At 42.7% G+C, this 16,172-nt stretch overlaps 2 protein-coding genes across 2 annotated transcripts in view; one reads left to right on the top strand and one right to left on the bottom strand.

Annotated features, from left to right (window-relative positions):
* LOC131214116 (glutamine-dependent NAD(+) synthetase) overlaps window positions 1–16,172 on the bottom strand; it is a 52,078-nt gene that overhangs the window by 16,230 nt on the left and 19,676 nt on the right. The window lies entirely within an intron of this gene.
* Window positions 14,260–16,172, top strand: part of LOC131214115 (cytosolic carboxypeptidase Nna1-like) — a 21,572-nt gene continuing 19,659 nt past the window's right edge. Inside the window, exon 1 of the mRNA XM_058208480.1 lies at window positions 14,260–14,359. Within this exon, the coding sequence (XP_058064463.1) occupies window positions 14,275–14,359 (85 nt within the window). The 5' untranslated portion in view covers window positions 14,260–14,274. The remainder of the gene's footprint in view (window positions 14,360–16,172) is intronic.

The following is a 16,172-nucleotide window of genomic DNA, read 5'->3' as shown; positions in this document are numbered from 1 at the left end:
ATATCGTTTGAAGGTTGGTACTGTCTAAAAATCATAAGGATTCTGTAGTTGTTTCGCCATCTATATGTCATCCTGCGAACTTATTTAGCGATGTGTTAAATATAACAAATAATTTTTAAGAAATATGTGTTTGAAAGCTACTGTCATTACCCGGGGGCCACAGTATGAGAAACTTGGAAAAAATGTATGGCAGGCCAAGAAACTATTAATCTTTTGGTAGAGTTGCGTGAGTTACTTTGAGTTGCTTTTGAGCGCCTTATGTTTACGGGATATTTTCACGTGTCGGGGTTTTTTTTTTTCAATTTGACAGTTTACGGCAAATTTCGGTAAATTCTTATTGCTTTCCAAAAATATGGCTAGTTTTTCGACAGCGGACCAAATTTTCACAAAAATGGCCATAGAAGGAGAAGGAAAGGAAACTGAAAAATCAAAGCATAAACAAACGAACTGTCATTTCACTCACTGGAGCTCACGGAATTTTTGGCGCAAAAGCTTCTAGTGTGGAAGCTAGCATATCAAAAAACCTGTAGAGAAAACTCATACTGTGATCGACATGCCATGCCGACATGCGACATACTGTGTCATGTTTTGTTCCTGATAAAGCCTTTTTGCGGGGAGTACTTTTTTACTACTACTTGCACAGCAGAAAAAAGGGGTTCTTGTACCGAATGGTCACTGGTGATGAAAAGGGAAGTTATTGTAAGAAATCTAAAACCAAAAAGGACTGGATACAGCTTGGTGAACCAGGCCCATCGCAACAAAAGCGAAATATTCACTGCGCGACGGTTATGTTGTGCATGTGGTGAAATATGAAAGGTGTGGTGCACTGTTAGCTTGAAATTATTGAAGGACGATTCCATCAACAATAATAAATATATTTGAAACAAAGCTTTGGCCATAAAACGACGAGAATGGGATAAAAAAACATGATAAGCTGATTTTTCAAAATGACAAAACTCGACCCCACATCGCAAAACCGGTCAAAACCTATCTCGAAAATGCCGGATGGGAACGGTTAACCCAAGTGCCCGTTAAACCGTTGAGTGCCAAGTGCAAAGTACCAAGTGCAAAGCACCAAGTGCTAGTGCTTCTCTTTCCATCACGTTTATACCTGATAGAAATAATCCAGGTAAATTTAGTGGACAGTATTCAGTCATAGTAAAATAATGTTGAAATGTTTTCGCTTTGCTCGTTTCAGTCGTCTCGTCACTTTTGTGGAGAAGGTAAGATAAAATTACAGGAATGCAATGCAAAAACTCTAACGAAAATTTACCTTCTTATCTTCCTTTGTGAAATGCATCGAAAACTACGAGCGAAACGATCTACGCATCAACACCGAAAACAACACCCCCTGGAGCCACCGATGTTGTGTACGACGGCGGATTGCATTACGCACCACCACAAGATCCTCACACCACCACCAACGCAGCATAGCGCCAGCCAGAAATGCACGAATAGGTATGCCCTATAGGGAAGAGTGAATCGGCGAGCAAGCGAAACAGACAAAAAGAGAGCGAACAATAAACCGATACCGAACCGAAGCCGAAACCCGAAGCATTTTCATTTCTCGAACGGAAGGGAGGGAATACGAGAGAAAGAAAGAGAGGGAGCCAAGGGGACATCTCGAGAAATAAATTCGAGGGACGAGAATTCGCCAACGAGGGATCAGGGCTTCTCAGTATGGGGATTTGTATGAACGAAATACACCGGTCCCTGGTTTGTCCCTGTATGCTCCCTGGTTTGTCCTTCGAAACTCCATGTGAGAAAAGCTGAGGCACTCAATTTTGTCCACTGGGTAGTTCGGGCAGCCCGAATCAAAACAAAAAAATCACTCAATTTTTCACTTGTCTAACCGCGGATTTCGACTCGTGAGACCACCACTCTCACTATGGCGGTTTTACCGGAGTAAGCTGAGCTCTGTGATCCTTATACCGGTAATATGTATGGAGGGAGCGTCTTGACTCCGCTATCCTGCGGCTTATACCGGTAAAAATTTGATGGGCGCCGTGAGAGTTTCCCCCTACCCGAACAAAAAAGTCACTCATATTCTCCATACTGAGACGAAATATCTGAGCGCCGATTCGTTTCTCACCAAAGGCCAGAAAGAAAGCGCAACACCGAACAACTTTTTTGTCTCTGTTACGCTCATGTAGCATCCAGTCCGGCACTCCAACATCAAACTGTTCGAAACTTTTAGTTTCATACAAAACGTACGACGCACGACGCAAGCAATTCGAAGAGGTACAAATATTGGTGTAAAAATAATGTTTAATAGTGAATTCTAAGCTGTTGCTTATTTCGGTAAGTAAATTTAAGCATCGGGAAGCATTTCTCGATAAGTATTTACTTCTAAATAGTGAAAGTGCACCGCGTCTGTTTCCATTTTCAGCTAACCATTAGAAGCGTACGGGACAATGTCGATAGGGCGGATGGTACAGGATACATGGAATACAGGATTCAGGGATGGATACACTCTACGTACACGCAGAGATAAGTGAAAAGTGCATGTGTATGGTGGAATAGTGAAACAATTGCAGAAATATTGTAATTGTAAAACATTTGTGGTTATGAATAAATACAAAACATTGTTAACAACATCAAAACGATTTGACAATTCATTGAGAGTATGGAGGTGAGAGGTGTATGGAATGAGGGGAAGAGAGAATAAAAATGTAGGGGAAAACGCTCACGGCGCCCATACGATTTTTTCCGGTACAAGCTTCAGGATTCCGGTACCCAGTGAACAATTTTGAGAGCCCGAGGTTGCCCCTCTGCCTGCAACGCGGCGGAGGAAGGCTGAGACGAGTGAGATCGAACGCCCCTCTGCCTGCGACGAGGCCGAGGAAGGGCGATCTCGCAGCGCACGAAGTGAGCATGAGACGCGTTCGTTGGTTGCCGGGGAAAGAACGGAAGGAATCGCCGTGAGTTGTGGAATCGCCGTGAGTTTGCAGGTCGAAGACGAACGTTGGAGAGAAAGAAAAAGGAATAGAAATAACAGAGACAGCGAGATCGGGGCAAAGTCCCGAAGTTCCGAGGGTCCGACAGTCTCTCTTTAAGTTTTGGTGTGGACTTAGGCGAATCGGGACGAAACCTCTGCCTCTGTTTTTTCTAAGTGCCAAGTGTAAAGTACCAAGTGCTTGTGCTTCTCTGTCGATCACGGGTGATCCTGATAGAAATAATCCAGGTAAGTTTATTGGACAGTATTCAGTGACAACCAAATAATGTTGAAATGTTTTCGCTTTGCTCGTTTCAGATGTCCAATCAGATGTCCAGATGGGATGCAAAGGATTCGATGCAATGCATTTTACAACGCGTCTAAGGCGTCGAAGGCAGGCTACGCACCAAATTGTGAACCGCTAGTGTAGAGTGAAGAGTGTATGCGAAAAAAGAGAGAGAAAATATATCGAAATGTACCGCCCAAATACGAACTGTTTCATTTTGGTTAGGGGGAATATGGGAGAAAGAAAACGAAAAAAGCGAGAGAACACACACGTGAGAGATAGGGGGCCGCTCGGTGAGAGAATTTAAACGGCTACTCACTCCATGGACCTAACGGCTCCTCACAGCGATTCCCCCATATAAGGCTATATCGGAGAACGTATTTGAAGTAGCGGTTCAGAAGCCTATGAGCTGTGGTTCAGCAGTCGATTTTGAGGTGAGAAGAGCGAAATTGTTCACTGGGTATAACGACGCTCACTCCATACATTTCACCGTTACAATTTTCACAGAACTCAGTTATTCCGGTAAAACCGCCATACTGAGAGGGGGCATCTCACGAGTCGAAATCCGCGGCTAGAAAAATGAAAAATTGAGCCATTTTTTTGTTCGTGTGGGTCGTTCCCCAGTGAACAATTTTGAGTTCCCCGGCGTTTTCTCAGTATGGAGCATCGAGGGACCAACGACGGACAAACCAGGGACAAACGAGGGACTGGTGTATTTCGTTCATACATAGCCCCATACTGAGATGGCCTAATCCCTCGTTGGCGAAATCTGGTCCCTCGAATTTTTTTCCCGAACCTTTTCCCGAAGGGAGACAAGGGTGTCTCCCTCTCTCCTGTGTGTCCCCTCTCTTTCTTCGTTTCCAATTCTTTCTCTCCCGTATTTTCTTTCTCTCCGAAATAAAATATCTCGCGTTTTTGGTAGGCTTCGAAAGGTATATTCTCTCTCTCTTGTTTTTGGTTTCGCCTTTTCACTCTTCCCTACCTATTCGTGCATTCGTGCGGCGATGCGTTTTCGAGGGTGGCGTCGCCAAAAAATATCTTTTGTTCCGGTCGCGTACATGGGCTCGAGCCGGGTTTATTTTCCATGCGTCATTTGGTCCGTAATCTTCAATGAAATAAAAGAAAGGAACAATGTTAGTGTTACATTTGTAGCATTGCAATCCTGTCACTTTAACTTACCTTTTCCACAAATGTGACGAGTCGTCTGAAACGAGCAAAGCGAAAAATTATGTGGTTGTCACTGAATACTGTCCAATAAACTTACCTGGATTATTTCCATCAGGATCACCGTGATCGACAGAGAAGCACAAACACTTGGTACTTTACACTTGGCACTTAGAAAAACAGAGGCACAGGTTTCGTCCCGATTCGCTCAAGTCCACAACAAAGACAAGACTGTCGGACCCTCGGAACTTCGGGACTTTGCGCCGATCTCGCTGTCTCTGTTATTTCTATTCCTTTTTCTTTCTCTCCAACGTTCGTCTTCCACCAGCAAACTCACGGCGATTTCAAAACTCACGGGGATTCCTTCCGTTCTTTCCCCGGCAACCAACGAACGCGTCTCATTCTCACTTCGTGCGCTGCGAGATCGCCCTTCCTCGGCCTCGTCGCAGGCAGAGGGGCGTTCGATCTCACTCGCCTCAGCCTTCCTCCGCCGCATCGCAGGCAGAGGGGCAGCTTCGGGCTCTCAAAATTGTTCACTGGGTCGGAACTCGTCTCAGCCTTCCTCCGCCGCGTCGCAGGCAGAGGGGTAGCTCGGGCACTCAATTTTGTCCACTGGGAAGTAGAGTTGTCATTTTTTACCAATTTGCCTTCGGCGTACGAAGTTTACGTCGCCAATGCCGACAGCCGGTCTTCAGGACTTCATAGAATGTCGTAGAAGACTACGTGAATTCGCCTTTCCGTAACGTACCAAAATTTACGGTAAAAAATTTCAGCTCGCGGTGTGTCGCGTTTAAACTTTTTAGCGCATTTTAGCACATTTTAGCACATTTAGCACTCAGAGCTTCTTTAACTGAAAACCGTGATCCCGGCAATCGAGTTCGTCGTTCGTGTTCGAGAACTCGAGTCGATTCGACTGTTTGAGTTTGGTAATAGGGGGGAATATTGTTATATATCCTGCTTGATTGTTGTGGGAACTGGGCTACGGCGGAATGTAGATAAGGTTAACGAGGATGTTGAGAGCTGACAGTAGAATTGGAATCCAGCCCTGTTCCAGGCAAACAGCATCCATGAAGGAGCTGATCGGAGTTCTTTCGAAACAACAATTAAAAGGGCAGCATCAAGTGTGCATGGATTGTTATCTTCATCACGGTCCCACCGGAAGACAGTGTACTGATTTCCGAATGCCAGAAGAGATGGGATGAAAACGCCCAGGCAGCCCTCGTATAGTGCTATAACGTAATAATCAGATACGCATACTGAGATGAGGTTTCCACGAGTGTAGTAGGCACTCCGCGTACGTTCTGGTGGAATATTCATATCTCCGTACAGATATCATAAGAAACTTCGTCAAATCAAAGGCGAGATGAACACAATGAACACACAACACTGAACACAATGTAAAATTCGTATCGATTCGTGCTGGTGGTGAAAAAATCGGTTCAGCGTTGACTGGTATGCCACCGATTTGCCTCGCTGGCAGATCGGTGTTCGGTCGGTGATCACATTGATGTTGTGAAGGAGGACACTTGCTGGCACCAGCAACGAGGGCGAAGGAACGCGAAGACCGGCGAGTCCCCTGACTGCACAGCCTGCCCCGGCGTGCTGGAAACACCGAAGCACGCCCTGCTGGAGTGCCCGTGGTTCGGTGAGGTGCGTTCGCGACTGTTGGACGGCGCCGAGGGCTGCATGACGGTGGATACGCTGGAACGGCAGCTTCTTAGCAGTCCAGAGAGATGGTGAGCCATCGGCTGCTTACTACGTATATGCTGAAAGCTTTACTGAAATAGTCAGGTACATGGCGTTTTAGCGTGCTTTGGAGTACAGCCATTGTACGCTGCACTATGGTCTCACCATACAGTACAGGATGCCCTGCCTCCTGTACACTAATGTGCAAGATTACTAGCCGACGATGTGAACGGTGTATGCGTGGGCTGAGCAAACCGATGGGCAACATTATTCAACGAGAGGGGTTGGGGTTTCTGGGGTGGGAGGAACAACCTTTGGGCCATTCGTAACAAAGCGGCCTGAAGAATTTACCTGGAAGATTAACATTACTTTACACAGGTCGAACAACTAGAATTCCAAAACCCAATCTAGTCGGTATTTTCTGTGGAAAAATTCGTAAATCACCATAATAGTGCAAGTATGCATAAGGGAAAGAAACACCCTTTTGACCATTTGACCATTAAAAGTTCAAATCTGAATATTTTGACTCATTCTCTTTGGCCTTTGCCGATCAGCTGCATTTATTCATTCCTTTATTTTTATTCTTGAGCGACTTTTTAGGGGGCTACATGCGAAGGCATGAAATAAAGCGTCATTGTTCTCACTCCTGCGTACACAGAAATGGGACAGCGCCCGTAGAGGGGAAAATCGGACGTCTCCACGACCAAGCATCACCAAAACTTTCTATAGGGGTGTTGCGGTGCTAGCAAGCAACTGTCTTTAATTCAAAAAAGTATTCGGTGGAGACACAGTGGAAGAACTTTGTGAACTTTTCAATGCTATGTTTTTCCGTAAGCGATACACTGCCATAACTAGGAAAAGAGTGGACAGGTTGAAGATTTTACCTACGGTTGCGCACTCTTTACTTTATGATACCTCTAGCGCGTTGAATCAATAAAGGTCACTGACCGACTGGGTTCTGTTACAGGAAAAAATCGAAGAACTTCGCCGACTTATCAGGAGGCAGTATGCTCAGTTCTGACAACTAATGGTAAATCAAAACCCTCGAGTGACAATTTAAGAACCCTCCGTGCATTTCAGAGTTGAAGTATTCGTTTCCTATATATTTCGAGCACATAACGTAAGCAATTTTACTATACGCACAAAACGCAAGGAGGAACTGTAGTATAACTGCAAAGGATAGTGTTTGATCATTTTGTACAGTTGGCGAACGCAAACACTCTTTAAAGTAGGATAATACTGGAACTGTATCTTTCATAAACAGGACCACCGACGCGGCTGCTTCGTTTCCAGCGTTGCGACATGGTTTTTGAAAGCTTGGCCACGGGGAACGTTCTTCTGCCTCTCCCAGTGCCTAGAAAGTGAATTAGAGGAGTACGCTAACCCAAGCTAATGAATAACGACCAGCATGCAGCTAAGCCACAAGCTTACCAAAAGGTACACACAACACAATGATAATCGCAAGTTGCCAGTATGATAATATTGGTAACAGACACCAAAAGGCATCATGGAAGCACCAGCACCACCAACAGCACCATAAACAGTGGAATAACAGAAGTAGTTTGCTGCCCAAGCAATACAATGGGAATTGCTGTAGTACAGCTCTCTCGGTCACTCCGGTTAGAGACCAACCGGTTGGTTCTCGTTCATTGCTAGTTACCATGTGGCCACAACACTTTGGTAGTGACAGTGTAGGGACCAGTGTGCTGCTCTGGACTTTAACGGCCAGCAGCCAAGTGATTTTATCGCGGTTTTTCACGATTTTATAAGTGAGCACGAATAGATCAACAACCTCCTATTCACGAGCAAGAGGCACTACTGTAGATGAAAACTTATGGAAACGTACAATAGCCATATAAAACATACCTCTATCATCTCATGCGGAACCTGTATCATCGCGAACTACGCTTCCACAATCAACTCACTAGCAGTGATGCTACACAGCATCATGATTAACCGAAGTGCCGCATTTGCGACTACCTGCTAACCCTTTTTGTCGACTGCAGCAGGTTTCTCTACGCACCATCACATCTTGGTGAAGATAGTAACCACTGATCCTTGTTGTCACTGCCGTCCAATTTCGTTACGTTCATCGCATTCGTTTATCACGTTCATCTGTACTACGGTAGTTGACACGGAACAATGGATGCCCCACTGAATCTTAACGAAGGTAAGCTATCATCATATTGCACCCAAACAGCAACCGGTAATCGAGACATTATCTGATCGACCAATCGATGCAGTTGATTCCACATGTTGTCTTCTTGCTGAGCAATGACCAACAGTCACAGTGAAGAACTGAACAAGAAGCAAGGTCGAGAGTATTCGAGTACAATGAAGTCCATTGACAATAGCTCATCTTTTGGGTTAATAGGACAGCAGAGCTGAGTTGCTGTAAACAACAAAACTCAAAAATTTCGCAAATCTAAAAGTTACAAATGCCACTAAAACTCGAACGGAAAATACCACACTCTCTAAACCGCTTTTCCAAATACTATACATAAACCAAATAGCAACGTGAATGCATGAATGAATACAAAAACAACGTTAAAAATTCGAGCGTTTTAGTCTTAGTGTGTTGCTCGTCTAGTCTTGTCAGAAAGTTCTTGTACATTACGGAAAACCCACTTTACCACAACGACGCTTCAAAAAAAGCAGACATACGCGTTTTTTGACAAATAACGTTTTCACGCTACGTTAATATATCTCGTAAAGTATGAAAAGTGCATGCATTTGTATGTATGACAAAATATTCATATACATTCTGTAAAAAAATCCAGTTTTATTCTCTGATAGTTTATTTTCAAATACCTTTTCTCCAGCTAATTGGCCAAACTTTAATACTGAGTAACTATATGGCAAACAGTTACCTTAAGTAACTGTTTTCCACCACGAGACCAAATTTGAAAAGGTTCTTTCAATTAGTTTGTTTGCAACGGCTCAATTTGTAGAGTAGAAACTCTATCGCATAATCACAAAAAAAAATATTTCTAAATGGTTGCATCAAACATCAAGATGTCCTAATTGGATGATTGTTGCATTCTCAGGATATGCGACCGTCCAAAATGTGTCCAAAATGAGATAGATATAGTACTTCCAATGTAGTGTTACCTCAACCTTGTACCAGAGGGAAAATTATAGCAACTTTTTCCAATTTTTATGGGAAGAATTTTTCCCAAATTCGTCACCCTTCTGAGAGTACAGAACCAACAGTAGTTTCGTATCATATAGTATGTATACAATACAACGAAACACGCTACTGCCAGGGTTGCGACAGTGAATTGTCTGAGTCTGGGACTGTTTGTTCAATATTTTCAACGGCACATTCTAATAAATTTCATCAACGTTAGGGAGAGAAGGCAAAACTTATTCTTTCTCCTTCGCCTTGCGTTCCCGTGTTCCGTCGCACGCTTCTGAAACACGGTCGCATGGTTTTGTGTGGGCGTGTTTTTCCATCGCATTCATGCATTCGTTTCGCAGACATCTTTCCCGCATTGAAATGCAACAATAGTGGATTTATTCGTGTCCTATTTCACTGAACAAGAACACAACACAAACAACGATAGTGAAATGCCAATTCACTACTTATTATCTGAGCGAGAGAGACAAACCGGAATACCAGCCATAACGTGTTACGGACAAGCAGCACATAATTTTTATAGTGGCCTGAATCACTGTCGCACCGATTAATCGGTTGCAATGGCAAAGCGCAAGCTCGGACCAAGACAATTGATGAACATAATCAATACATACTTCTGTTCGCATCCATCATATGCCAGTTTTTGAGAATCACACTCTAATATTATTCAGAAACATGCCGCCATTATTTACGAGCATACTACTTACTGACTGGCACAACTTGGAAATATAACGTTCCACGTTGCAGTTGTAAGCCCGATATACAGTGGATGGCGAAAAGAACCTTCCCTTCCGGGATATTTCAATCGCAAGCAAGCAAGCAATCGCTCAAATAATCAAGCTGTATGAAAACGAAAGTCGCGTTCATCATATTAAACCTGTTGGGTGTAAGCCATCAACACGAAAACGGGTTGACAAACGTATACTGAATATCTCCTCTACCGAGCATTCAACTCGCTAAAATATTCGTCAAAAGGTATACAACTCCCTTTAATGCACATCATTCTACGTAGCCTATATCATGTAGGCAAATCTGGCCTTGTTTTCTGGAAAATTCCGCACATAACCAAGACCAATTCAAAAAAGAACGATATTTTAGTATCGGCATGTTTAGAAACATCCATTGTTGTGAAACAAACTGCCTTGAAGTGATGAATTTTTTGTATGACTCAACTATCATTATGAGGAGTTGAAACGTTCTACCATATGGTTACACTACATCATCGTTACGAAACAAATTACAACGGCATTATGTTCCAGGGATGCATTATTTACATGAAGGCCAGAAGTTGGTGACCTTTCTTGATCGTGGTGACTCGAAAGCTGGACAGCATTTGATGAAAGCAAAAACATTAATGACTGAAGAAGTCTTATTGGTGAAAATTCCACCGCACCGCAGAAAAGTGCGGCGATCCACAAGCCAGAAGCAATAATGCAGTATCTCATGGATGAAAATATCAAGGTTTAAGGCTATTAACATCTTTGTCCACATCAGGCGGCAATTGAGAACATGTGGTTATTCATGATCCTTAGAGTATAAGAAAAGATCCCATCAATTAAATAGAATAAGCTAAATGAATCGAAACAATCTGTACAAGAATGATACCTGAGGACTGTAAAAAAGGCCAAGTAACAAAACGAGTATGCTTGGCTACACTGTCTGGGCGGAATGGTATGCATTGAGGATACTAAACTTCTTTTCGCCGAAGAGAAATGAAATTTAGAAAAATTAGCGAAGAGAAATTTAGCTTGTTCTAAATATTAGGTTGGCAAAAAAGAAATCCATTATTTTTAAGTGAAATTCAAAACTATATTTATAAGGTTTCCCACAGTCCGATTTGCGTCAAATATACACCATTTTGCAGGAAAATTTGTTGGCTTTACCTTTATATATATAAAATACCTTTATAATGTCTCTCTTGTGAAAGGTTTAAGTCCGCTACACACCGCGAGCGGACATTTTGGCGCGTTACGTCAAGGAATAAACCGCGTTGTCTTCTATGAGTTTCTATGGGGCACTTCACACCGGTTGTCGGCGTTGGCGACGTAAACTTCGTACGCCGAAGGAAAAGTTGACAAAAATCACAACTCTACTTTGGTGACGCTGAGAAACTTTGGCCAAGGTTCGTATACTTGGAGGTTGGGTGGGTGGGTCTTGTGTTTTGACAGATTATTTGTGTTTATATTTGGAAGTTCAAGAGACATTGAATTTTTGGTGCGAGAATTAAAATAGTTCTATGATGAATTTGTGTTTATATTACAAGTAATAATTAAGTTAAAATTGTTTTGCATGCTTGTGATACAAAAAAAATCTCAATTGAGTTGTCTTCGATTAGTTTTTAACTACCCAAGGTTTCTAATTGTTTTCGACGGAAGGCAGGGGGAAAGACTTTTCTGTTGACTTTCGCCTCGTCCGCAACCGGTGTGAAAGGTCCGATAAAGTGAATTTACTTTCAAAAAGTCACGTTCCCTGTGTTTGGCGGGCTTTGTTCGTTATTGGCGAAAATCTCGAGCAATCCATTTTCACAATCCTGTTTAGATCTCAGTTTTTCATCCCTCAAGAAAATTTTGTAATGCGTAACAAGGGTGTCAGTCGCTTGGTGGAAGGTCCGGACTACACAGAGGATGCATTAAAACTTCCCAATCAAGCTCCCGGCCTTTCTGGGGAATCACTAAAGACGTGCGTGACATTTCGTTGTCCTGGTAGAACACAAATCCTCTTCTGTTGGTAGATTCTGGTCGGTTCTGGTCAATTACTAGCTTCGAACTTTGCAGTAATTGACAGTAGAGGTCTGAATTTAGTGTTTGGCTACACGAAAGCAACTAAGTATAAACGATTTCTTTCAAGTCCCACCCAAATACCCAGTAGAAACTTCCTAACCGTTATTCCTGGTTTGACTACCGGTTAAGCTGCTTCACCACGCTTAAATCACGATTATTTTCATACAGCATTGTCATATGTATCCCATTCCTCATCCCCAATACCCATCCACTTAACTAATGGTTCGATTTCATTCCGTTAGGCCAAAATTGTTCAGAAGGAAATTCGATCCATTATGTTTTTTTGGTGTAAGTTGGGTGGCGCCCAAACATCAAGCTTCTTTGTGAATCCAGCTTTGCGCAAATGGCTTAAAACTGTTTGATAGTTAATCTTTAGCTCCTGGTCGATGCTCTGATTAGTAACATGCCGAAAAACTTTGATTATTTCTGTGATTTTATCGATATTTGTGCGAGATGCATCTTTAACATCAAAAATAACTCAAACGGTTCGACAAACCAAAAGCGTTTCCTAAAACGTCTTGCGAGTCACTATCGACATGCGCGGTTTGGGCCTGGTATTACTCTGTTTCTGAAGAATAGTTCCTCAACATCGTTCTTATCGTCGTCAACATGCAAACTTTCTTGGGCAATTGCTTCCTTGAAAGAGACCAGTCGTACCACTCGGAAGTTTGATAGCAGCCCATAGAGTACGATTTCATACTAATCTCGCCAAATGCTCAGTAAACCTTCCGTGTTTGTTTTGAAATTGATTTGGCATTTAAAGCGGTTGAATTTTAAAGTTTCAAAAACACACTGTGCGATTTTGAAGACACTTGTTATAACATGTGAATGATCCGATTGGCATAAACCCGGCGAAGGTGTTTAAATTACAGATTACACAATTGGGAACTTGATATTTTGTGATAATTGTTGTAGTTTAATATTTTAAGTTGATACTAATATCTGGCAAGTTGTATTAACAACTTTTTTATAACAGGTTTGCCCTGGTTACCATAATGTTCACGCCGCCCTCCTCTCCGAAGAACGCGAAGGAAGGTCTAACATCCTTTTCCAACAAACATCAATCCAAAGGAAGGAAACTCGTGAAAGTTAAACAAGTAGACAGAGAAAGAAAGTAGAACGAGACATAGAAATAGAGAGAAAGAAAGAGAGAGAGAGAGAGAGAGAGAGAAAGAGAGAGAGTGAGAGAGAGAGAGAGAGAGAAAGGAAGAATAGAAACAGAGAAAGCGAGAGCCATCATGAGCGATCATCTTAATACGGGCCAAAGAGAACCTCTGGAGATACTCTACAGGACGTTTGCCATCGGAAGGAGAGAACAATTACCTAGTAGGAAAACGCGAAGCAAAATCTCACACAGAACGAAAAAGAGAGTGAAGGAGTGGAAATGAGTGAGTGAGATAGAGAACGTGGGGTTGGCGCAAACGCCCTGGTCTATGGCGCAGGCGACTCGAAACTAACGGATGGCAGGCGATATTTCAGTTGGCATAGCCGGTACGATTCGTGGGGAGAATGTTAGGCAGGGGTCGTCGCCAAGACGTCCAGGGGTCGGTTGATGTGGCCTACACTAAAAATCTGTTGCCATGTTCGGGGGAGAGGAAACCTTGGACTGAATTTCAAACTATTCCATTATTTTCGCTTTGTTGGTTGATTGGCTTCCTGATAGTTCTAGGTACGGAGTTTTGTTTTCAAACATGGGTTCTGCTACAGTGGGAAGCTAATAGCAAACTGTCTAGGGTTAGTTTGAGTACCAATACCCGTTTGAGTAACATGCCATGGGTAAAATACCCCAGAACAACATCGAGCGATGCAGAGTGTGTCGAACACGAACAGTGTGAGTTACGCTGGTCGATGATGTAGCGCCTGTTCATTGTGGTGCTTTCGGATCGTTCGTGAATTCTATTATAAACATATACGCAGACACACGTCTTCATGATAGATCTTTCCATGGCCTGTGCTCTACGGTGTGTGATACCGGTTGCTAGAGTGATGTTGTAACATGTTTTTTTTTCACAGCCATGCATGCAAGAGTCTCAGACGATTGAAGTGAGCGTTCCGAAAACATAGGGTTCAGAGAGTGGAGCAAGCCCGGAAAAAGTTAGACGTCATTACGATCGGAAGGATATGTGTAGTTTACAACAAGCTCCCAAATAGGTTGAAGCAGAAGAAGTGAAAGAAGCGATAGATAGTGACAGTGATAGTAATTATATACGCAACCAGCACAAATCGGGATCGGGAACTCCAAGTCAAAGTCATCTCAGTTCTCAGTTCATTCCGGTCCAGCAAAATGAGCTGGAGTTTGGCGGCTGGCGATCGCGTTCGTTGCCTACAAACACAGCTCTTCCCGGTGTGCGCCACGCTCGCAGCCAAAGGTTAGGCAGCCTATGAACCCTTCATCGACCAGCAGAAAAAAACATTGTAGTAGTCCGAATCGGCAATTGTTAGTTGGAATATTTTTAAAACACCGTGTCCAGCCGTGAACTCAAATACATAGCAACACACAGCTACTGTCACATTAATTTAGATATTTGGCTACGATTCAAGAAACCCGTAATAGCATGCATAAATCAAAAATCAGAGAACACTTCCTACGCCATTTTGGTAATGTGAAATTTGAGAACTCGGACGCAAAGATAGGGATGTTATGTGCTTAAAAGTATTGGTCATAGCTGCATTTCATAAGGTTCTTCGGTCCTTTTTAACTTCCTTGTCATCCAGCGGTACACAGTGGTTGTGCACAGCTGACTGAATTGTGTCCCTGTTTTCTTTGCTCTGAAAATACTTTTCTCGAGGTTACCGCTTACTTCTCCGTTGACAAGACGTGACGTGGCTAAGTGAAGTGTTCAATCATCTAACTTAACGCCATCGTTACGCGAGTGGCATCATTCCTTGATTAGCTATTGGCATCAAATTGATTGCCAGCACGGCGAGTGCTTATGCAACAACGCTCTGTGTCAGCTATATGTGTAATGTATCTTGAATGTCCCTTGAATGTCCCTTAAATGTCCCTTGGATGTCCCTTGGATGTCCCTTAAATGTCCCTTGAATGTCCTTTGAATGTTCCTTGAATGTCCCTTGAATGTCTTTTGAGAGTCCCTTGAATGCCCTTCACGATTTACGTAGAATTTGCTTGTTCGAATCACTGCTATTATCGAAAACATTATTCCTTATCAGAGTTTCGCAACAAGTCTATTACGTTTTAAGAAAGTATAGTATGCTGGTTATGCTAATTTTTTCTACAACAATATCATCATATTGATGAAGGTACTCATCAGCAACCACTTTCAAATCATTACCCGTACCAATGCCTTTCGGGAAGGATGGTTTTGTTTTTCATGGCTAAGTTTCACTTGATTGGTGGATTCCTCGTTGCCAAAACATTTTCAGCAATAGAGACAAAAGACAATCAAAAGACCACAAAGGGAGCATCACGTGAATCGCTTCGTGTTCGTCGCACTTTCCACTTCGCCACCAGCTCCCGGTAGCTTTGGCGTCCGTTTGCAATCTTGAAAAAAAAACAGCTACAACAGAGCATATTGAGCACTAATTCACAGAACTTTCATGCGATGTGATTTGCCACGACGCATTCCACGTACGACTATATTCGTAACCGTTGTTTACCTTTACAGCATATTAATATAATACACCTCGAAGAAATACTAAAAACCGGATAAGGGAAACACAAAAATACGTTAAATTTTGAACTTGAATTTAGATTACACTAGCATCATCTACAGAACCGAAGTATTGTATTAGATCGAAGATGAACGACTTACTTACTTTACAGGTTTTTTTTTTTTACTTGATCTTGCTTGACTACTTTGAAGTCCATTTTTTCGCATTGAAATGAATAGCATGGTGTAACAACTGCAAAGGGGGTAAAGGGGGCTCTAAGCTGCTTGATAGATTATATTTGATACATATATATCTCCGTAACTTGAAGTCTAGAAAAGCTGGCCACGTGGAGGAGAAAGCGGAATCTTTAACATCTGCGTGAAAGCAACACACGACACTATGGCGACCACCAAACTGCCGTGGGCAAACTAGTTTGTGTTTGCTAGACTAAATACGTTTAGAATGGCAAAAAATACCTTCAAAGAAATTGCGCTCGGTTTTGTATATATGGTACGGTCGCTTATAAGGGTATCGGTATCGGGATGTTACACTTGTTACAGCTGCCCAGCT

Source organism: Anopheles bellator (assembly GCF_943735745.2).
Source record: "Anopheles bellator chromosome X unlocalized genomic scaffold, idAnoBellAS_SP24_06.2 X_unloc_1, whole genome shotgun sequence".
Lineage (NCBI taxonomy): Eukaryota > Metazoa > Arthropoda > Insecta > Diptera > Culicidae > Anopheles > Anopheles bellator.
This window is presented reverse-complemented; position numbering and strand designations above follow the sequence as displayed.